The sequence below is a fragment of the Colletotrichum siamense genome (genome assembly GCF_013390195.1).
Source record: "Colletotrichum siamense strain Cg363 chromosome Unknown KSG_Cg363_contig02, whole genome shotgun sequence".
Lineage (NCBI taxonomy): Eukaryota > Fungi > Ascomycota > Sordariomycetes > Glomerellales > Glomerellaceae > Colletotrichum > Colletotrichum siamense.
The window spans coordinates 4,497,660-4,518,434 of NW_023501015.1; the positions used below are offsets into that span (position 1 = coordinate 4,497,660).

Here is a 20,775-nt window from a genome sequence, read left to right on the forward strand (position 1 = left end):
GCGCATGCATACGGGGCTGTGGATCATCGTGGAGAGCCTAGTGATGATGGTCCCTTTCAAAGACCCTGGACAAGTTATCGAGTGACAGAGCAGTACGAGTGTCTCTAAGGGGCCACCCGACTTGAATTATCACCATGCCATCTTCTCTATAATTGTTCATGGCTAACATCAACTTGGAGGTTTGTGGCTGAGAGTGATGAGATCAGTGTCAGGGGAGAACGGGGAAGAAAAAGACAAATAACAGCGACGAGCTGAATATATTAGAGAGAAGAACCACAAACGGCTCAAGACATCCAGACAGAGCGATAGTCATACATGGAGTCGGATGAGACGAGTATGGAGGCTTAATTGGTTCCCTCATACGTAATGTAAGCCACTGGACGAAAAGTAAAATAATATCATAGATTTCAAATATGCTACCATAGACCAATTATCCCTTTACCAACTCCAAAAAACAAATGGTGATTTACTCGCTGCATACCGCCCCTTTTAGGCAGACTCTCCCATGCTCTGAATCATATCAACCGTCCCGTTCGCCACGCCCACAAACCCATTCACCTGCTTCTGCTCCCCCTGGACCCGATCCTCGGGCCTGCCCCAGCCGCCACCGCCAGGCGACATGACAACGATGCGGTCGCCCGCCTCCATCATGGCGGTGTTCTTACCGCCCAGGTTCACGACCCTTCCGCTCTTCTTGATCCACACATTACGTCCCCGCTGGCCGTCCTCACCGCCCCTCAGCCCGTACGGCGCAAACGACCGCCTCTCGCTGAGGATGCTCGCCTTGATGGGGATGCCGAACTCGATATCCCTGATGATCCCGTCACCACCCGGGTGGGCACCCTTACCGCCGCTGCCCTCCCGAAGACAGAACCGGCGCAGGATGACGGGGTACCGCCGCTCGAGCGACTCCGGGTCCGTGATGCGCGTGTTGGTCATGTTGGTGTGCACGCCGCTGACGCCGTCCCATGTCGGGCCGCCGCCGGCGCCGCCGCAGATGGTCTCGTAGTACCCGAACCCGGTCTCTGGGTCGTCGGTGCCGAAGGTGAGGTTGTTCATGCAGCCCTGGCTGGCGGCGGCGGCGCCGAAGGCCTTGAAGATGACGTCGACGACGCGCTGGGAGGTGAGCACGTTGCCGGCGCACACGGCGGCGTGCTCGGTCGGGCGCAGCAGCGAGGCCTCGGGGACCTGCACGTCGATGGGCCGGATGGCGCCCTGGTTGAGCGGGATCTCGGCGTCGACCATGCAGCGCAGCGCGAAGATGATGGCCGAGTTGCAGATGGCGATGGGCGCGTTCCAGTTGCCGTACGCCTCGGGGCCGGTGCCGTCGAAGTCGAAGACGGCGCCGCCCGTCGCCGGGTCGATGGTCACCTTGAGCTGGATCGGCGTGCCGTCGTCCATGTAGTCGATCGCGGAAAGGGGCGTGCCGTCGGTGCGGGCGTGGATCGTCTTGAGCATGTCGCGGACGGCGCGCTCCGCGGCGCCCTGGATTTCTTCCATGTAGAACTGGACGACGTCGATGCCGTAGTCCTCGATTAGGGAGTGAATCAGCTGGCTTCCGCGGTGGTTTGCCGCGGCCTGGGCCTTGATGTCGGAGATGTTGTCGCGGAGGCATCTGGTTCCCTGGCAGCCTGGGGAGTGGGCCGGTGCCATGAGGAGGTCGGTGAGCTCCTTCTCCTTGAATACGCCGCCCTCGACGACCTTGAACGCCTTGATGACGGCGCCCTCCTCCCAAAGCTCCTTGGAGTTGGGCGGCATGGAACCCGGGAGGATGCCGCCGACGTCGGCGTGGTGGCCTCTCGAGGCGGTCCAGAAGATGATCTTCTTGCCCTCGGCGTCGAAGATGGGGGTGATGACCGTCAGGTCGGGCAGATGGGTGCCTCCGCAGACGGGGGCGTTCGACAGGATGACGTCGCCCGGCTTTAGGTTGCCCGCCCAGTGGTCAATCTGCCACTTGACGGCAAAGGCCATGCTGCCAATCATAGCGGGCACGTGCGGCGCGTTGGCGACCAGCCCGCCCTCGGGCGAGAAGACGGTGCACGAGAAGTCGAGCCGCTCCTTGATGTTGGTGCTGACGCTCGTCTTCTGCAGCGCGCGGCCCATCTGCTCGGCGACGCCCATGAAGCGGTGGCCGAAGATGGACAGCTGGATCGGGTCGACCGTCGTCGCAGACATGGTCTCCTTGGTCCCGACCTTGACGTCGATGACGACGTTCTCCGAGAGCACCGTCGCCGCGGCGTCGGGGATGACGACGATGGTCTGCTTGTCGTCCATGATGAGCGCGGGGCCGGTGACGCGCGAGTGCGGCGCCAGCGTGGCAAGGCCGTACACCGGCGTGTCAGCCCATCCGAGCCCCTTGAAGTAGACCTTCTTCGTGGTCTTGGCCGCGGGCGCCGGGACGGCCTTCTGCGCGGCGAGCTCGGCCGGCCAGGGGGTGGGCAGCTTGACGGTTGTGCGGCCGATGGCGCGGACGCGGTAGTCGTCGATGATGACGTCTCTACCGACGGGGAGGAAGCCGAACTGCTTCTGGTGGGCGGCCTTAAAGGCCTCGAGGTAGCCGCCGGCGGCGGTCTCCTGGATCATGAGTGGGGTGTCGCTGCCGTGGAAGCGCATGTTGAGGTAGCGCTCGGCGTCGATGCGGGCCTCGGGGATGCGCTGCATGAGGAGCATGTCGGAGGCCTTGGCGACGAGCTTGTCGAGCTCGGCGGCGAAGACGGGGAGATTGGCCTCGGAGTAGGTCAGGGCGCAGGGGGAGCGCTCCTCGTGGACGACGTCGGCGAGGGCCATGCCGTAGGCGGAGAGGACGGAGGAGTACTTGTGGACGAGGACGCGGGAGATGCCCAGGGTTTTGGCGATGTCGCAGGCGTGCTGGCCGCCGGCGCCGCCGAAGGAGGCGAGGTTGTGGAGGCCGGCGTCGTAGCCCTTTGCCTCTGTCAGGGTGCGGATTGGGCGGCACATAGACTCGTTGGCGACGTCAAGGAAGCTGGGGGATGTTAATATAACTTTGCAATAGGGGGAATGAAGTATTGCTTACCCTGCGGCAACTTCCTCCACACTGAGGCTCGTGTTCTCATCTTTGTTGATGCTGGCGGTGAGCTCCTCGAACAGACGCCTGCTGGCATCAACATCCAGGGGCAGGTCTTCATTGGGACCAAAGATCTTGGGGAAGAACTCGGGACGCAGACGGCCGAGGACGAGGTTTGCGTCCGTGACGGTAAGGGGACCGCCTTTGCGATAGCAAGCCGGACCGGGGTGTGCTGAGGCGCTCTCAGGGCCGACCTTGAACATGCCACTTTGCCAGCTCAGGATACTGCCGCCGCCCGCTGCAACGGTGTTGATGTCCAGCTGTGGCGTCTGGACCATGACACCTGCGGTTGTCGTCTCGAATACTTGTTCAAGCTCGCCCGCATATCTAGATTTCCCATTAGAATTTGCTTTTTATCAACAGATGTGTCGGTGACATACCTCGAGACGTCGGTACTCGTACCGCCCATATCAAACCCAATAACGGGAGTCTTGTCAAGCTCATCGTAGCACGTCCTCGCGTATCCAACGACACCACCAGCAGGGCCCGACAAGATCGCCCTCAAACCAGACAGGCCCGAGAACTCGACAAGACCGCCGTCGCTCTGCATGAACTCGCAGCGGCACCCACTGGTGCCCAGGTCCTCGAAGCCAGCCTCGAAGCCAGCGATATACCGCTTGATCTCGGGCGTGAGGTAGGCGTCCGCCGTGGAAGAGTTGCCGCGCGGCACGATCTTGACGACGGGGGAGAGCTCGGCGCTGGGGGAGATGTGGGTGAAGCCAATGTCGGCGGCGAGCTGGGCTATCGCGGCCTCGTGGTCGCGGAAGGTGTAGCTATGCATGAGGCAGACGGCGATGGAGCGATAGCCTTCGTCGTAGGCTTCCTGGAGGGATTTCCTTGACGCCTCGAGGTCTGTGATGAAATCGTCAGGCAAGGGTTTGGAGTGTTGGGATATGTCATTGCTAACCTAGGGGTTCGAGAACGCGGACGGCCTCGCCGGTGACGCCCTTGACGAGGGCGGGGTCTGAGTCGATGTCGATGGTCTCGGGCTTGTTGCTCTCTGACCAAGCCTCGAGGGTCACTCGCTCTGGAATCTCAATGACCTTGGAGTACAGGACGTCGGGTTTGCGGATGGCGAGATCGAAGAGTTTCGGTCTTGATTGGTTGCCAATGTGAAGCAGATCCTACTTACACGTTAGCATTGAAGACGAGTGTTTTGGGTGGGTGTACTCACTCTGAGACCCTTGGTGACTGCGAAAACTGTGCGCTCTCCTTTCCTCTCGAGGAGCGCATTTGTTGCGACCGTCGTGCCCATCTTGATAGATTCTGCACCGCGTCAGTTACCGCTCCCTGACAGAATATTTCGAAGCCGAACCTACCAACGCCTCTCAGCGAAATCTTCTTTCCTTTAGGATACTCCTTGCCCGTCGCCTTCTCCAGCACTCTCCTGATGGCTTCAGCGGGGGCATCGGGGTAGTTGGCGGGATCGACGGAAAGCAGCTTGACGAGGATGTCATCTTGACCGGGGACGGAGGCGACACACTAGAATTATCAGCGTTGGCTGGGTGCTGCGAAGAGCAGACGAGACTTACATCGGTGAAGGTGCCACCGCGGTCGATGGATATCCTGATACCCTCAATTGGACCTGGAAGAGAACCCATCTTGCCCTTGATCTGTGAGTTTGTGGTAGGTGGTGGTGCGTGATTGTAGTGTAAACGAGGGTGTCGACGATGTCTTGAGAGGACAGACTCTGAAACGGGCTTTGAAGAGATGGAAATGGCGATATCGAGATGAGATTATCTCAATCGAAGCAGGACGTCGCGATGATTATACCAGCCCCCCTCAACTGAAGTGCGGTATCTACAGCGCGCCCAAAGAGGCAATCCTCCGAGGCTCGCAGCCAGACTACCCTCGGAGCTCCATCGGTGGGCTCTTCGGCGACCATGGACTTCTCCCCGGGCAAGGCGTGCTCCGCAAATCCCATCACAAGCAGAGGGGAGGGGTTGTGGAGGCGGAGTGTGAAAGAGAGAGCTCCTCCCGCCTCATCTGAATCGCGATAAGAGACTCTGGAGTGATGGGGGAAATGGGGAAACGCTACCCCTCCGAGAGGCCCTGAAGGGCGGTTGGTGTGGGTGGCGGGGTAGCGGGCCTTATCAGCTTCGGGAGGGGTGTCCGAGGGCGCTTTGGGTAGGTGGAGCTCCGCTCGGCGTCCGGCGTGTGGTTGTCGGCATCAACCTTGCCCGGAGGGATTACTTTGGATGCTTCTCAATTGGTCGTATGGTCATTTCGGGAGAGGTGTGTTGACTTCATGGTGAATGATGGAGATGATTCTCATGAAAATTGAGTGAAAAGTCTTCAGATTGATATTCTATGTAATTCATGCGACGCTCCTAACGGTGTCATCCAGCACCTTTGCAAAGTACTCGACATTCTTTTCGTTCAGCCCAGCAATCGAGATTCGTGATGTATCGGCCATGTAAACGTGATATTTTTCTGTTCCAATTGTCAGCAAACTGCTTTACCACTTCATGAACTATGGAAATCTCACCTTCAAGATGCTGCACCTGGGCCTTGCTGATGCCCGTGTACCCAAACATGCCGCTCTGCTTGACAATATGCGACCAGTCGCCCGGCGTCTGCAGCCGCACCAGCTCATCATACACCTTCTTCCTCATCGCGCGGATGCGGCCCGACATTGTGATCAAATCTTTAGCCCACTGCTCCCTGATCTCGGGGGTCCCCAGCACCTTGGCCGCGATGCGCGCGCCGAAGGCCGGCGGGTTCGACACCGTCGCGCGCTGCACGTTCTCCAGGATCGAGTTCACCGTCCTGGTAGTCTCTGCGGAATTCGCGACAAAGGTCACGGCGCCGATGCGCTCGCCGTACAGGCCCATCGACTTCGCAAAGGACATGCACACGGCCGCCTCGAGCCCGAGCTCGTCGACAAAGTATCGGATCGCCCAGGCGTCCTCGTCGACGCTGCCCGAGTTGAAGCCGAGGTACGCCGAGTCGAACACCGGGAACACGCCGCGCTCGATGATGACGGCGGCGATCTGCTTCCACTGCTCCTGGGACGGGTCGCAGCCGGTCGGGTTGTGCGCGCAGGCGTGCAGGATGACGGCGGAGCCGGGCTCGGCGGCGCGGAGGGTGGCGATGTAGCCGTCAAAGTCGAAGGCGCGGTCCTTGTAGTAGGGCAGCGATTTCACGGCGAAGCCCATGGAAGCGAAGAGCAGGTCGTGGTTGGACCAGGTCGGGTCGGTGATGTAGATTGTCTTGATGCCCGTGTCGGCCTTCTTGAGCGCGAGGCCGGCGAGGAGGAGGGCGCCGGTGCCTGAGAGGGATTGGCATGATGCGACCTGTTTGATGGTGGTTAGTCAAGCTGAGAAGACGGTGTAAGTGGTTGTGTGATTTTACCCTGTTCTCTGCGTAGGCCTTGGTAGGGCCGAAGACGAGCTTGACGGCCTCGTCGCGGAACGGCTTGAATCCTGCGATGGGGAGGTACTCGTGTCCTGGCTCTCCGAGGGCTGCCTCAGCCGCTCTTACTGAGGGCAAGATCCAGGGCTGGCCATTCTCGTCGCGATATGTGCCCTGGCCGAGGTTCACCTTGTTGGGGTCTGTGTCGGCGAGGTAGCGTCTGGTCACGTCGAAGATGGCGTCGGGCGGGATGAATTGCGATCTCTCGAACGCCGAAGTCTGCTTGATTGAGCCCATTGTCACTATAGTTCTTACTGCGATGGAAGTGTCGTTACGATGGAACAAGAGGCACAAGCACGGCCCAAATGAACGTCAATCACGATCGAGGGATGGCGGTTGTGATAGCAGGCCTTCCCATTTTCGGGACCCCAGCCGATTCGGAGACGAAAGCCGGTCAGTGAGGGCCGGCACCGGCGCTGGGCCATTTCGGATGAGGGGCCCGCGGGGTTCGTTGTCCACTTTCATGGACTGCGCCACGAGATAATTATCAAATGCTCCGAGGGCAACAGGAGTGAAGTCCGCGCTATCAAGTGATGGAGCAATGGATGGAGCAGGCGGCGGGAGAAATAAGAGCAGCTGTCCCTGGTGTGTGTCGTGTCGTGTTTGGGGGATGGAAGAATCGCTGTGTGGTAGCTCACTCAATACACCCAAAATCACACGTCTGAAATCACATAACCCAAAACAAAATGGCGCCCCGTTGTCCTCCCCGCGGCATCTACGCCCCCGTCGTGGCCTTCTTCCACGAGGACGAGACGCTCGACGTAGACGCGCTCAAGACGCACATTGAGCGGCTCTCCAAGTCGGGGGTGGCCGGGCTCGTGATCCAGGGCTCCAACGGCGAGGCGCCGCATCTGCTCCACTCGGAGAGGCAGCAGGTCATCGCGACCGCGGCGGCGGTGCTCAAGCAGCACGGCCGCCCCGACGCCGTCATCATCGCCGGCTGCGGCGCCCAGAGCACCCGGGAGACCATCCAGCTGTGCAGCGAGGCCAAGGAGTCCGGCGCCGATTACGCCCTGGTGCTGTCGCCCAGCTACTGGAGTAAGTTTGCATCCATCGGAAGCTGATCCGTTGCGTGTGCCTCAGATATGCGCGCATGCATGATAAACGTTGCAGTCTGCTGACTCGGCATCCAGCCGGAGCGATGCAGAAGCCCGTCATCCAGAAATTCTTCGACGACGTCGCGACGGCCTCCCCCATCCCGATCCTGCTCTACAACTTCCCCGCCGTCACGTCCGGCATCGACCTCGACTCGGACCTGATCGCATCCCTGGCGGCGTCCAACGACAAGATCGTCGGGTGCAAGCTGACGTGCGGCAACCTGGGCAAGCTGCACCGCGTCGCGCACGACGCCAAGATCCCGCAGCCGTTCGCCGCGTTCGCGGGCAAGTCGGACTTCTTCCTGCACGGCCTGGTCGCCGGCTCCAACGGCGTCATCGCGGCGGCCGCCAACTTCGTACCCAAGGTGCACCTGCGCCTGCTGGAGCTGTACGACGCGGGCGAGCTGAAGCAGGCGCAGGAGCTGCAGACCAAGCTGAGCCAGGCGGACTGGGTGCTGGTGCAGCTGGGCGTCGCGGGGTTGAAGGCGGCTTTGGACAGGTATTTCGGATATGGTGGTGGCAGGAGTAGACGGCCGCTCGGCATGGTTGCGAGCGCAAAGTTTGAGGGGGAGAAGGATGCGGTGCTGAAGGGTTTGGTTGAGTTGGAGACTTCGCTGTGAGTTTAGTTAAGCAGTAAAATTGATTTAATTGCAACCACCTAGCAAAAATTGCACACAATCCCTAACAAAACATAAAACTGAAGGCCATGGTACGATTCCAATTGCATTGCTTTCTGTTCATCCCCCTATCTTTTCAACGTGGATGGCATCAATTTCAGAACCGTAGGGCAGTATTCCGACCCCGTTTTGTTTGCTTCTGTCATGATCATCGACCAAGTGCCCTCCAGCGTCGAAAGTGAGATAGGCTTTGGGCACCTGGCAATCGCTGAAATCAACGCCGGCATAGGTAGAAGTTGTGGTGTCCACATGTTCTCCGTGCTCATGATGCGACGCGGTCAAGACTATCTTCATCCGCGGCAAGATTATATACTTGCTCGACGACTCGGGATGGAATACGTCAAATGGTGCGACCTGCTCCGAGTCGTGGGGATCAACGAGACCGACCCCGATAAAGATGTCATCTGTGTAACGTTAGTAAGGCACAGCGACTCAACATGGTCGACACACAAGGGACCTTCCTCACCTTTCGCATCATTGCGAATTGAGCTGTCGGTCCAGAACTCAAAACCGTCCTTCACCTCCGTCGTCTGACCTTTCGTGGAAGTGTCGTCCCAGACCACGGCGCCATCCTCCATCTTGATCCCGAAAACGGACCCTCCCGGGCCCAGGTGTATTTTTCGGGATTCCTGTGTGCTGATGCTGGAGGTGTTTCCACTGGCCCTGCTCCCTTGAACAGCGAAGAAAGTGCCTTCTATCTTGAAGTTTGCCGTGCTAGAGCCGTCGGCCTGAGCCTCGATAGGCGGCGACAACTGGTACACTTGAGTAGCCCCCTCCTTAGGCGGTTCAGTGAGCGGGCCTGGCCGAGAGCGAGAAGCGACAGCGCTGCCATTTGTTTTTGACCTGAATAGTGTAGATATGGGAAGCCATGGCATTCATCTACCTGTACCGAATATCTTTGATGATATTTGAGGGGCCATGGCCATTTCTGCTCTTTTTATTCTCTCTCAAATGCCCCTTGCATGCCAGCTAAGAGGCAATTTTGAAGTCCTCAGCCAGCCACATCCTTCAGCTTGCTGTAAGACCAAAAGCATCACGAAAATTAGGACCAATAGGCTTGGTTTATAATCTGAATGAATATTATTTCATCTTACTACAACACGGGGAGACAATGTGATGTATCGACATCGGTGTGATAAAGTCACGTCGCTTCAAAAGCTCCGCCTTCCCGGCTCCGGCGACACCAAGTTTGTGCCTGCTCGATCTTGCCTCGATTCTAACCAGCTCCAGCCTCTGAAGCCAAAATGTCTCACCGCAGATCTCATCTCGATGCGTCCTCTTGCTCCAATACCGTAAGACGCCCGGCTAGGGTGCGCTAGGCTGCTTAAGCTTACTGCGTAGTACTGGGCTGGCACACCAAGACCATCCTTATCCGCTCCCTGTCGAGGTGGCATGTGAGCCGTTTGGTGTAAGCCCATTGGACAAGACCGACCAGGGGTGGCTGACGGTGCTAACTCAACGCTGAAGTCGTGGGAAGCGGCCATCTTGGGTTCCTTAGGGTGAGGTTGCTGGCTGTTCCCAGTTGTTTATCTTTTCTCCGACATGTTCCTACTTGTTAGCTGGATTTGGGAACATGAAGCTGTCCTGTCAAGTCTGGCTTCATTGCATCCTGCTTTTCAGTATTCATCCAGCTCAAGTCACACAGTCAGTCTCACAGAATCTACGTACTCTCGTTGATCCAATGGCGCCTCCCCCGCCTGATCGGCACTGGCGCATGCACAACGGCCGTGACAGAGCTCCTTGCGGCAGCTGAAGCCGATTGCGGCGTTCGCCATTGAGCGACATAGTGTCAGTCGGGTCATTTCATTGGCTGAAGCTGGTGATAACGAAGCCGTCCACCAACCCCGCATCGGCTGCATCTGCATCTGGTGTCTCTTTCTTCCGCCCACTTGGCCCGTCCAATGGTCTCTCCTCCGCTTCATCACCAACCCTCCATCTTGCGCCTTATCATCAGAGGCACCTCATTGCACCCTCACCCAGCTAAGGTAGACTGCTGTCGTGCTACCTCGACTGCTTACTTCACCCTGGACTGTCAATCATCTGCCACGTTCTCCACCCCACCAGCTGCAAACACTTTAGACTGTCGATGCACCTCCCACGCCATTCGGGATGGTGCCCCTCCATCCCATCGCCAACCAGCAGCCAAGCTCTGTCAGGACGGCAGCTTTGCGAACCAGGCTCTCGATATCGCGACCAACATCAACTGGTACCATGACTCGGACGATGGTGCTGGCTAACGAGCACGTCATTGTACCAACTACTTCGTCCATCAGGATAAGCGTCCCGATGGTACTCTGCGAACCATTGGCGGAGGTGAAGGTGAAGGCTTGCGACCCGTCTAGGAACATGTCAGCCCAGATCTCCCTCACCGTCTTAGCCTGCCGCCGCAAAGCTGCATGCAAGTTGAGCATTCTTTGTTCCTCGGGTCCTCGGGCGCCAGCACAAGCTGTTCTGGGTAGTCCTCATTTATACACCATGCTGCCCTCCAGCCCCGTCCGCTCAGAGCTTGCCTCCTCGTTGTCACAAATGTCCGTTGCGCTCTCAATCGTCTGTTCAAGTCGGTAGTCTTGATCGCAGGCTTTCGCGATCATCCAAATCTTGGCTTCACGATGTACACCTCGTCGGTGATCGTCTTCGCGGCGGCCCTCTTGGCGACGGCAACAGCTCAATCCTCCAATCCCACAGTATGGGCTTCGGTCGCCCTCATGATGCACGGCGAGCGCACCCCTCTGCGCAGCCAGCTCTCCGACGTCTTGACTCCTAGAGGAGCCCAGCAGCTGTATGCGCAAGGAAACGCATTCAGGACTCGCTATCTCTCTGGCATCACTCCCACCAACTCGTCCGAGAGCCGGGTCACCTCCCGCGCCCCAATCCGAAACATTGCCCCCAATGTTGTCGACCACGCCCAGCTCCATATCCTCTCGGTCCCTGATGCGCACGTTGTTGCCGGCGCGCAGGCATTCATGCAGGCGCTCTACCCGCCCATCAGTCACACATTCTCGGTAGACACTGGCGGATCAAACATCTCGTTTTCGACAACCTCGGACAATTATACCGAGTACCCTCTAGGCGGCTACCAGTATCCTGTCATCCAGACTGCTGGGTATTTGGACCAGAGGTCAATTGGGTGAGTGGCTGACTGTGCTCCGAAGCGCACTCCTTCAGACTAACATTGAACCCTACCCAAAGCCTCCGAGGCAACACAGAGTGCACGCAGTGGCAGGTCTCAACGCAGGTCGACATGACGCGCGACCCAGACATGCTCAAGCTCTACAACTCTACCAAAGCCAAGTACCAGTCCTTCTTCACCACCCCGCCCCTCAACGACGGCGTCTACTCCCTCGCGAACGCCAACTTCTGGGACGCCTACAACATCTGGGACTACATCCGCTACCGCTACTCGCACGAAGAGGCTGTCTACGACGCCCTGATGGACGCCTACGTCAAGGACAGCCAGTTCCTCCAGGTCTACAGCAGACAGCAGCAGATAGCCCTCTACTCGGACCAGAAGCCTTCCGGCCTGGCCAAGGGCGACATGATCCGGGCGGTGGCCGGCATGTCGTTCGCCAAGCAGGTCGTGGACGCGCTCAAAGCCAACGGCAACTTTGGCGGCTACTCGCGCAAGCTGACGCTGCTCTTCAGCTCCCAAGAGCCGTTCCTGTCCTTCTTCTCCCTCGCCCAGCTCCAGCAGGGCAACACGTCGCTCTCCAGCCCCTTCTGGAACGTCCCCGAGCCCGGCGCCGCCATGGTCTTCGAGCTCATCGGCGACGAGCCCGGCCGCCCCGACTCCTACCCCAAGGACAGCAACCTCTACGTGCGGTTCCTGTACCGCAGGAACGCCGACCCGAGCACCCCCTTCGAGGAGTACGCCCTCTTCGGCTCGCCCGCCGCCGAGCCGCGCGTGACGTTTAGCTACTTCAAGCAGGAGATGCTCAAGTTCGGCGTCGACGTGGCGACCTGGTGCAGCATGTGTGCGTCCTCGCAGCCCTTCTGCAGCGTGCGGAGCACCGAGGCGCCCACGATTGGCGCAGCAATCCGCGCGGTCGTGAGAAAGCCATACGTCGCAGGAATAATCGGCGGAGCGATCGTGCTCGCCGTTCTCGGCCTCGTGGTCGCGGCGTTCGTCTTGGCCGGCTTCCGGATCCGGCGGGTGGGCAGGGACAAGGAGGACAACAAAGACGGCCACCAACCCGCAGCCAGCCTTGGCGGGTTCAAGGCGGCGGAGAAGATGGCCAGCGATCCCGATCTGTCTGTCTCCAAGCGCGGCGTCCCGCACGAGAGGCACGGGAGCTGGGAGCTGCGGGAGGGGAGGGATGTGGTGACGGGGGTTCATGGGGCGGGCATCAGCGTGGACAAGAGCAGCTCGGCCAGCAGCGTGCATAGCAAAGACCTAGATGATGATGGTGCGAGCGTGATGGGGGCGTCGCCGGTGACTCCGAGGGAGAGCGTCTGAGATATTTTTTCGGGTGATTAGACTCGGAACATTCTGGCTTTCATTCATGATACCCATTGATCCTCCTCGTGACACCACTCGCTTGGACTCGGGGAGAAGGACTTACACCGGCATTGGAAGACTTGATCATTCGCTTGAAGCATCTGGTGCATACTTGATAGAGATAGGCGAGTACAGGAACTCCTTCATTAATCTTCATCTACATCCTCATCATGAACGGATGGAACCACCATCCACTTACAACTTACACTGACTATGATCCAAACCCTCACTCCTTCGCAACCTTCAACCGACACAATACCGCCTCATTCCTATCAACCATACTCCCCGGACTACACACCACCGTGAAATTATGCCAATCCCTCGCCAGATCCACGTCCAGGCCTTCCACACCCTCATACCGCTGCAGCATCCTCACAACCACATACCCCGCCTCCGTCAGCGCGAGCTGCTGCCCGATGCAGATCCTTGGCCCGCCATTAAACGGCGCGAAATGCCACGCAGCCCCCGCGGCGCCCCTCTTCGCCTCCCACCGCTCCGGCACGAACTCGTCCGCGTCGGGGCCCCACAGGTCCTTCCGGCGGTGCAGCACGTGCGTGCTGAAGTTGACCTCCGTGCCTTTCGCGACGAACACGGGGGATGTGCCGTCCGCCCCGCCGCCGCAGGGGAGCGTCGTGTCGACGAGGGCGCGGCGCGAGTTGAAGGGCACGACGGAGTGCAGGCGCAGCGTCTCCGAGAGGACATGTTGCAAATATGTGCACTGTTTCAGGGTTGCAAAGGTCACCCTCTCCGCTGGGTCTTCCGAATAGGTGCCAAACGTGGAGAGGACCTCGGCGCGGAGCTTGGCGAAGACGCGCGGGGAGCGGAGCAGGCAGTACCACACCCAACTCATCAGACTCGCCGTGGTATCGCGGCCCGCGGCGAGGAGGCCGAGGACCTGCTCGCGGACCTCCATATCGTCGCCGTCGCAGCGCTCGCGGAGGACGGTGAGGAAGTCGTAGCGCGCGAGGGATTCCCCCCGTTTCTGGGCGTCGTCGGAGGCGGCGATGGCGTCGTCGACGAAGGCGTGCAGCGTCTTCACGCAGGAGCGCAGCTCGGCGGTGCCGTAGGCCCAGTAGAAGCTGCGCAGGCGCATGCGCACGCCGAGGAGGGCCAGCATGCGCTCGAAGGCGTGGTGGAAGGCCATCCCCGGGTGGGCGTGGTCGTGGCGCAGGCGGGCGGCGAGGGTGCAGGTGCTCTGGCCGAGGAAGAGCTCCGTCGCGGAGTCGAGGGTGAGAGAGGGGAGGAGGGAGGCGAGGCTGACGGGGGCTGTCCATCTTTCGGAGAGGCCGCCGCGCTCGATGCAGCGGAAGAGCGTCTGGACATGCGCCTCGAGCAGGTCCAGGCGGGAGACGTTGTCGCGGCTGAAGAGCGGGCGCATCATCTCCCTCGCGGAGCGCCAGGCGGGCCCGTCGGCGGCGAAGATGCTGCGGCCGAGGACGGCCTTGAGGTTCGTGCTGCGGGCGGCGCCCATGCCGAAGTCGGCGAACTGGGTGGCGAGCAGGGCCTGGACATTGCGCGGGTCGGCGGTGACGAGGTTGGTGGTGCCGAGGAGGGCGATGCGGAAGGTGTGGACGCCGAGGGCGGCGAAGCGGGCGGCGACGTGGTCGGGCGTGCGCTGCTCGCGGTCCGCGCGGAGGGAGGCGAGGACGGTGTCGATGCCGAGCGGGAGGGTGGTCGGTTCGAGGGGCGGTGGTTTGCAGGACAGGCGACGGGCTTTCTGGGCGAGGAGGAGGGAGCGGAGGGCGGAGTTGAGGATGAGGATCGTGGTGAGGATGATGGGGAGGAGGAGGTAGGGGGAGAGGTTGGTGAAGCGGGTGGTCAGGGTGAAGGCGGCGTCGACGAGGGGGTTTGGCGGCGCCATGGTTTGCGAGATGTTGGTGAGGATGTCTCGTGACGATGGTGTTCTGGTGGTGAGGTTACTGTAAGAAGCTCATCTTCGCATCGGGAGTGAAAACACCATCAAAGTCTGAGTGTATGCAGAGTTTGGCCATCATCGCGAGCTTCGGTGAGCTCCGGCCTCTGGCGGGATGACCCCACGACGGCTCATCTGTCGAGTTGTTTATTGGTCAATGGACCTACGTCACTGCCCCTCGTGAGCCCCGAGCAACGTGCTTTCGACGAGGCTTGGCATTGGCTAAAGAGCTTGCAGGTCCGAAAGGGGCAAGGGAATCATGAAAAGACAGTCTCCATCGGGTCCATCCCGACGCGGGGGGCTGACGACCCGTGGTCTGGGGATGGGTATCCTTGGATGTGTCTTCCATGACTCGGCAGGACCACGCTGCTGGGAAGTTGACAAGCATCAGGGGTCAGGGGTCAGGGGTTCTCTGGATGTTGAACCCCTGGACAAGGACCCTGACTCGGGAGGTCGAAGGAGATGGGCGCGGCCAATGAGACAAGAGCAATTTGAAGGCAACCGGCAGGTCGATCGATGCCGGCACGTTGTGGCATCATGGTCGTGTTTGTCAAGAAAATTTCTAGGGTGTTCATGAAGGCCCGCGAATGGTTCGTCGGATGGTTTGCCACGTTTTGCAGAGTTAACGGGAACAAGGCAAAGATAGACTTCCCGTCGTTGGACAGGCAGAAAACTCAAAGAGATTAGGGGCACTTCATCGAATGATTTCATGTTTACTCTGGCACGTGGGCTTCATCAAGCATCAGATACCATCAAGCTGGTCTACATCACGCAAGATCCGTCTAAGCAGCCTGCTCGATGCCCTCTCTAGGACGCAGCTTAACCCACAGCGGCAGCTTCTCCCACATAATGTACGTTCCCTGCGGCGTCCACCAGTCTTCCGACAAATCGTTGGCCTCGAGGTCAAAGTACCACATCATCTTGGCGTACGCGAGGCTCATCTCGGCATACGCCATCCTGGATGCTGTCAGTTCATAGTCTAAGTTGTGAGTGATGTAGACTTACGGCTTTCCAATGCAAATACGCTGCCCGTAAGAAAACGGTTGAACAGCTGCCCTATCATCGTTGGCAAACTCGGAGCCGGGCGGCAGCTCAAGCCATCTCTCGGGCACAAAGTCACCAGGACGGTGGAAGTTGTGCTTCGAATGCCCGGCGGCGAACTGGTTCACCGCAACCGCATAGCCGCCCGGAACCCATTTCCCCTCGATCACCTCCCCCTCACCCGGCACCCAGCGCGGGAGCGAGCCGGGCGTGGGAGGATACAACCTCATCGCCTCGTTGATACACGCGCGGAGGTACTTACAGTTCTGCGCCGAGACCATCGTAATCTCCTCCCTTGTCTTAAACGCGCCCCTAACCTCATCCTTGAGCTTCGCCAGCTTGTCCGGGTTGTGCAGCAGAAAGTACGTCAGCCCAGACATGCCGCCGGCGGTGGTGCCGCTGCCGGCGACGATGAAGGTGCCCGCGAGCATGACGAGCTCAAAGTTGGACAGCTTGACGCCGTCGTCGTCGTTATGCAGGATGTACGACATGAAGTCCTTGCCGGGGTTCTTGGCCGCGATGCGCTGGCGCACCTTGGCCTCCGTCATGGCGAGATGCTTCTTGCGCGCTTCCGTGACGCGGCGCGGGGTCACCCAGGTGAGGAAGTCGAAGAAGCCGTACTGCACGGCGAGCTGGATCCAGACGTACGCGGTCGCGCGGCCCATGATGGCGCGGATCCAGGGCTGGTCGGCGTTGTCGAGGGCTCCTGCGGGAATGCCGAAGGCGAGGTCTGTCATGGATCAGTATCCTATCGGCTCTGTTCATGAGATTTCAACTCACCAGAGACGATGTCGAATGCAAGCAAGTTGAACCAGGTCGACATATCCACCGGCCCCTCCTTGCACCTCTTCATGAGCTGCCTCACCATGTTATCCGAGTGGTTCTGGAAGTAGTACTCCTGCTCGCGCAGCGCCTTCTCCGAGAAGGCCGGGTTGATCGCCCTGCGCAGCCTCGCGTGCCGCTCCTGGGTCTCCGTCATGAGCGTCTTGTGGCCGTTGAGCTTCGCGGGCGCGATGCCGCGGCCGTCGAGCGCCTTGGGGAACTCGGGGCTGCGCTGGCCGTAGATCTTCTTCCACGCCGCGCCGGAGGTGTACGACAGCTCGTCGGGCGCGATGCGCACCACGGGGCCGTACTGCTCGTGCAGCTCGCGGATCTTCCAGGTGATGCGGCCCTTCATGTTGACGTAGTTCCATGGCAGGCGGGAGATGGCCCAGAGCTTGGGGCCAGGGTAGTGGCGGAGGGGGCTGAGGTAGAGGTAGTAGAAGGACCTGCACGCGACGTAGCAGAAGATCTGGAAAGAGAAGTCAGATATTTGGTGATGGTATTTGCAGGAGGATGACTTACAAGACTCCAGAAGCTGAGGAAGATGTTGGTGAACGTCAAAGCTGGGAGTCTGCTCAGATGAGCAGCAAGCTGCTCGGGAATCTCTATCTTCACCATGATGGCTTACAGTCGCCGGGTTGGCCAAGAGTGACGACTTCTCGATCTCAGTGTCGACGAGCTCAGCTTCAATGGCAAGTTGAGAAAGCCAGATAGCTACAGAAACTCGGTTCCCAATCTCCTCCCATGGAATGCGTGGGCCAAGCTGGCAGTTCTTCGGAGCTCTCCCCGTAATGACACGCCCCATGGCATTCTTCAAGACAACGTGGAGCACAGACAGCTGGCCCCCAGCAAGGATCATAATCAAATCCGAAGACCATCTGCCAATGACGTGACGAAATCACGGCACGTTCCTGGCGCCCCGCATAGATGGGTTCGAGAAGGAACACGATAACGAGTCCCTCCCAAAAGTTCGCCAACCCGGCGTTGCATACGCGGATCGGTGACCGGGGAGCCCCTGACTGCCATCACCATACCCCTGAATGCCGGCCGATTTGATCCAAATATGGGGTGTTTAGCTGCACGAGAAAAGCTTATTCTACCGGCAATCCCTGAAGAGACCCGTCCCGCGGTGCACGAGTCAATGCTTGTTTGGAAAACAAGCTCACCAACCCCGTGCTTGGCTGTTCAAGTACCGAGCCACCGTTCGTGAAGGACCAAGAAGCTCATTGGCTGTAGATGACACGTGCAGTCTGAGATCTTCATGAGGGCGCTCAAGCTGATACCTCTGGGGAGTTATTCTGCGTTGAGGACTCCGCCTCAAGGGACCCTTGTCCCCAGACAGGGGACGTTTGGCTGTGGGGTCTGCAAGCTCAGGGTAGCTGTTCACGATAGCTAACATGTTGCGGAACGCGGTGGGGAGCTCAGGGTAGGAGACATGTGACGTCGCTGAGGTCGGTCTCTGAAGCTCCTTCAGCGCGGTGTTGGGCGGAGTGCGGTTCTCGATAGCTTCATCACCACTCTGGCACTTCGTGAACGCCAAGACAAAGTCAAAGATGACCACCGCGGCAGACAGAGAGAGTATCCAGCTAGAGCTGGTGCCGAAGCTTAGTGCTGAAGCGGTCCTCCACTGGCCTGAATCTGACGGATTCAACAAGTCCAACTTGCGGTTCACTGACTATGAGCGGCCGGTAAGACGAAAAGCTCCGTCTTTTGATCGAGAAGAACGGCTAACGTGAGCATTCAAGACCTACCTGGCGTCCATCTCACCAGGTTGTGACGACGATGTGATCGAGATCGTCAAGTACGCGAAAAGCAAGGGCGTTCCCTTTGCCCCGCGCTCCGGACACCATGCCGTCACGACGACGATGCGACATCTCAAAAACGGCATCCTGATCGACATGCGATCGTTGAACAAGCTCAGCTTCGATGCCGAGAATCGACAAGTCACGGTCGGGGGTGGTGTGATCACGGACGATTTCGTCAAGTTCCTCCAGTCTGTTGGGATGGAAGTCAGTGAGTAGTCTCGCTTGTCTCGATTGAAGGTTGTTCAATATCGCTAAAGCCGCAAAGACGTGGGATCTTGCCCGACAACGGGAGTCATTGGCGTAGCTTTTGGGGCCGGACTGGGTCGGCTCCAGGGCAAGTACGGTTTCTTGCACGACAATATGGTGTCTTGCAAGCTAGTTCTCGCCGATGGCAGCGTTGTGAGGGTCTCAGCAGAGACAAATCCCGATTTGTTCTGGGCCATCCGCGGCGCCGGTCACAACTTTGGTATTGCGTTGGAGGCAACGTTCCGCGTTTACCCGCAGGCGAATAAGGGTATTCACTACACCTGGGATCTGGAGTACACTGTCGACCAGTGCGACGATGTCTTCGAGACGCTGAACAGTGTTCATGAGGAGATGCCAGCCGAGCTGGCCATCTTCATCTTGTGGATTCGGCAGTCTGATGGCGGCAGAAAAGTGAGAATCCGTCTGACACCACTTTTGAATCTTTGCTAATCCTTTGTCGTAGCATCACATTCTCGTCAACCTCGTCTGGTCCGGAAATGAAGCCGAGGCAGATCCCTGGGTTGCCCGATTCGAGAAGCTCGATCCGGTGCTGAACAGCGGCAAGGTCACGACCGATTGGGCAGACCTCCCTTGGACGACATACAAAGGACAGAACAAGGTCCTCAGCAAGCCCGAAGTGTGGTCTCTGGCCCCAAACAAGATGATGGGCGCAGCCTGCGTCGAGAAGTTCGATCTCAAGACTACCAAGGCCTTCTTCGAGAGCGTCAAGTCTATGAACGAGGAGTGGGCTGGGAAGGGCTTCTTCGGAGCCATGTTTGAGTGTCTGCCGCACCAGAAGGTCAGGGAGCTACCGGATGAGGCGACAGCTTTCCCCTGGCGCTGGGGGTCGAACCATTTCTTGTGAGTTGCAACTGTACCGGTGATCGTCCTTAAAAAGACAGAAAAAGCTGACAGTGCTCTGAATAGGATGTTGATGGCTACCCCGATCAAACTGGAGAACAGAGCACCATTCGAAGCTCATCTCGACAAGTGGAAGAAGGAATTCATCGCCACTTCTGGATACGGCCGATTACAGCAATATGTCAACTATGGCAACACGACTTCTACGATGAAGGATCCCGCAGAGGCGTTGTACGGTTACGAGCCTTGGAGGTTGGAGAAGTTGCGAGCGTTGAAGATGATTTACGATCCCGATAATGTGTTTCGCTGGTACCAGCCATTGGTGGAATAATGCATTCCGTTCAGAAGTTCAGAGATTGAGTTTCTTTGGCAATTGAATAGAGTTTTGAATACCACATGGCATAGATATTATTCGCCTTATGTAAATTGCAAACGTCACAAAGACTACACAATTCCCTTTGATTCTTTCGCTATTTGGCAGTGTTTGGAGGGTCTAACTTTCTGAACATAGTCTCTCCAACTCACTCGCAATTCAACGTCAAATGCTACAGCAAATCCATTCCCAACATCCACAGACGGCCTCGGTGTTTTCGAGAATTGCGAAATCGGACTGGAAGCTGCCTCTCCACCACCAGGGGTGCCATGTCCCGATCTCCCCCGCGAGCAAACACAGCAGCGGGCGGGAGCCGACGAGAGACGCGTCACAAACGAGACAACAATGCCGGCGGCAATGCAGCCTCCATGAACATCGCTACTGGAGGACAACGACAGAAATCCCCCACGTGCTCACGAGAACCAGAATGTCTTATTACCATGGTGTCGGGTCTTCGCCAATCGTTCCAGCAATAGTAGGGGGTGTGTTAAGGTCCCGAGTCATTGCTGTGTATCACGGCCCCGCAAGCAATATCAAGAACCTCGCAGACCCATCCGTAATAGCCCCAGTTCAACGGCACAACTAGGGCCCCTCAACCACTTTGGCAGTCGACTTTTCCACAATGGAGACGATCCATTCTCAAACGTCCCCCGGATTTGAACCGCCCTTGGCAGGACCCTGGCCGATCGGGCTGTGGAACGGGTATCGCAAAGAGTCCGGGAGTTACTCCGGTGTGTCGGTCTGTCACCGCTACGAGGTAAGGCCCCCATAGGAGAGCTGCTCATTTTCGTAGAACGTGCTTGGAAAATCTGCTCGTATTGGATTGCTGCGTGAATCCATTCATTCTGATGGAGTATCGGGAGACGGATCTCTGGACAAGATGTCGCGTTTTGGAAACTTGAGCCGTTATCAGGACATGGGGGTTAAGATCTTTGACACTCTGGATC

General features: G+C 58.6%; 7 protein-coding genes across 7 annotated transcripts; 3 read left to right on the forward strand and 4 right to left on the reverse strand.

The window, feature by feature from the left end:
• Positions 1-489: 489 nt before the first annotated feature.
• Positions 490-4,686, reverse strand: CGCS363_v003153 (Uncharacterized protein; the record flags this gene model as incomplete). The annotated part of the gene is made up of 7 exons (XM_036635002.1): positions 490-2,983; positions 3,035-3,412; positions 3,466-3,937; positions 3,993-4,209; positions 4,260-4,351; positions 4,405-4,567; positions 4,618-4,686. The coding sequence occupies 7 exons, from the start codon at positions 4,684-4,686 to the stop codon at positions 490-492; spliced, it is 3,885 nt and encodes a 1,294-aa protein (XP_036499297.1).
• A 716-nt stretch (positions 4,687-5,402) lies between these two features.
• CGCS363_v003154 (Aspartate aminotransferase) lies at positions 5,403-6,736 on the reverse strand (the record flags this gene model as incomplete). Its single annotated transcript, XM_036635003.1, has 3 exons — positions 5,403-5,518; positions 5,574-6,381; positions 6,440-6,736. 3 exons carry the CDS (start codon positions 6,734-6,736, stop codon positions 5,403-5,405), a joined length of 1,221 nt encoding a protein of 406 aa, XP_036499292.1.
• Positions 6,737-7,185: 449 nt separating this feature from the next.
• On the forward strand, positions 7,186-8,216 carry gaaC-2 (L-threo-3-deoxy-hexylosonate aldolase; the record flags this gene model as incomplete). Its single annotated transcript, XM_036635004.1, has 2 exons — positions 7,186-7,537; positions 7,633-8,216. 2 exons carry the CDS (start codon positions 7,186-7,188, stop codon positions 8,214-8,216), a joined length of 936 nt encoding a protein of 311 aa, XP_036499291.1.
• A 2,666-nt stretch (positions 8,217-10,882) lies between these two features.
• Positions 10,883-12,726, forward strand: CGCS363_v003156 (uncharacterized protein; the record flags this gene model as incomplete). The annotated part of the gene is made up of 2 exons (XM_036635005.1): positions 10,883-11,400; positions 11,463-12,726. 2 exons carry the CDS (start codon positions 10,883-10,885, stop codon positions 12,724-12,726), a joined length of 1,782 nt encoding a protein of 593 aa, XP_036499294.1.
• A 268-nt stretch (positions 12,727-12,994) lies between these two features.
• alt2 (Cytochrome P450 monooxygenase alt2) lies at positions 12,995-14,629 on the reverse strand (the record flags this gene model as incomplete). Its single annotated transcript, XM_036635006.1, has 1 exon — positions 12,995-14,629. One exon carries the CDS (start codon positions 14,627-14,629, stop codon positions 12,995-12,997), a length of 1,635 nt encoding a protein of 544 aa, XP_036499293.1.
• Positions 14,630-15,462: 833 nt separating this feature from the next.
• alt3-0 (Cytochrome P450 monooxygenase alt3) lies at positions 15,463-17,161 on the reverse strand (the record flags this gene model as incomplete). The annotated part of the gene is made up of 4 exons (XM_036635007.1): positions 15,463-15,637; positions 15,686-16,451; positions 16,502-17,012; positions 17,066-17,161. 4 exons carry the CDS (start codon positions 17,159-17,161, stop codon positions 15,463-15,465), a joined length of 1,548 nt encoding a protein of 515 aa, XP_036499300.1.
• Positions 17,162-18,096: 935 nt separating this feature from the next.
• alt4 (FAD-linked oxidoreductase alt4) lies at positions 18,097-19,786 on the forward strand (the record flags this gene model as incomplete). The annotated part of the gene is made up of 5 exons (XM_036635008.1): positions 18,097-18,231; positions 18,289-18,556; positions 18,614-19,005; positions 19,058-19,455; positions 19,522-19,786. The coding sequence occupies 5 exons, from the start codon at positions 18,097-18,099 to the stop codon at positions 19,784-19,786; spliced, it is 1,458 nt and encodes a 485-aa protein (XP_036499299.1).
• Positions 19,787-20,775: the final 989 nt, after the last annotated feature.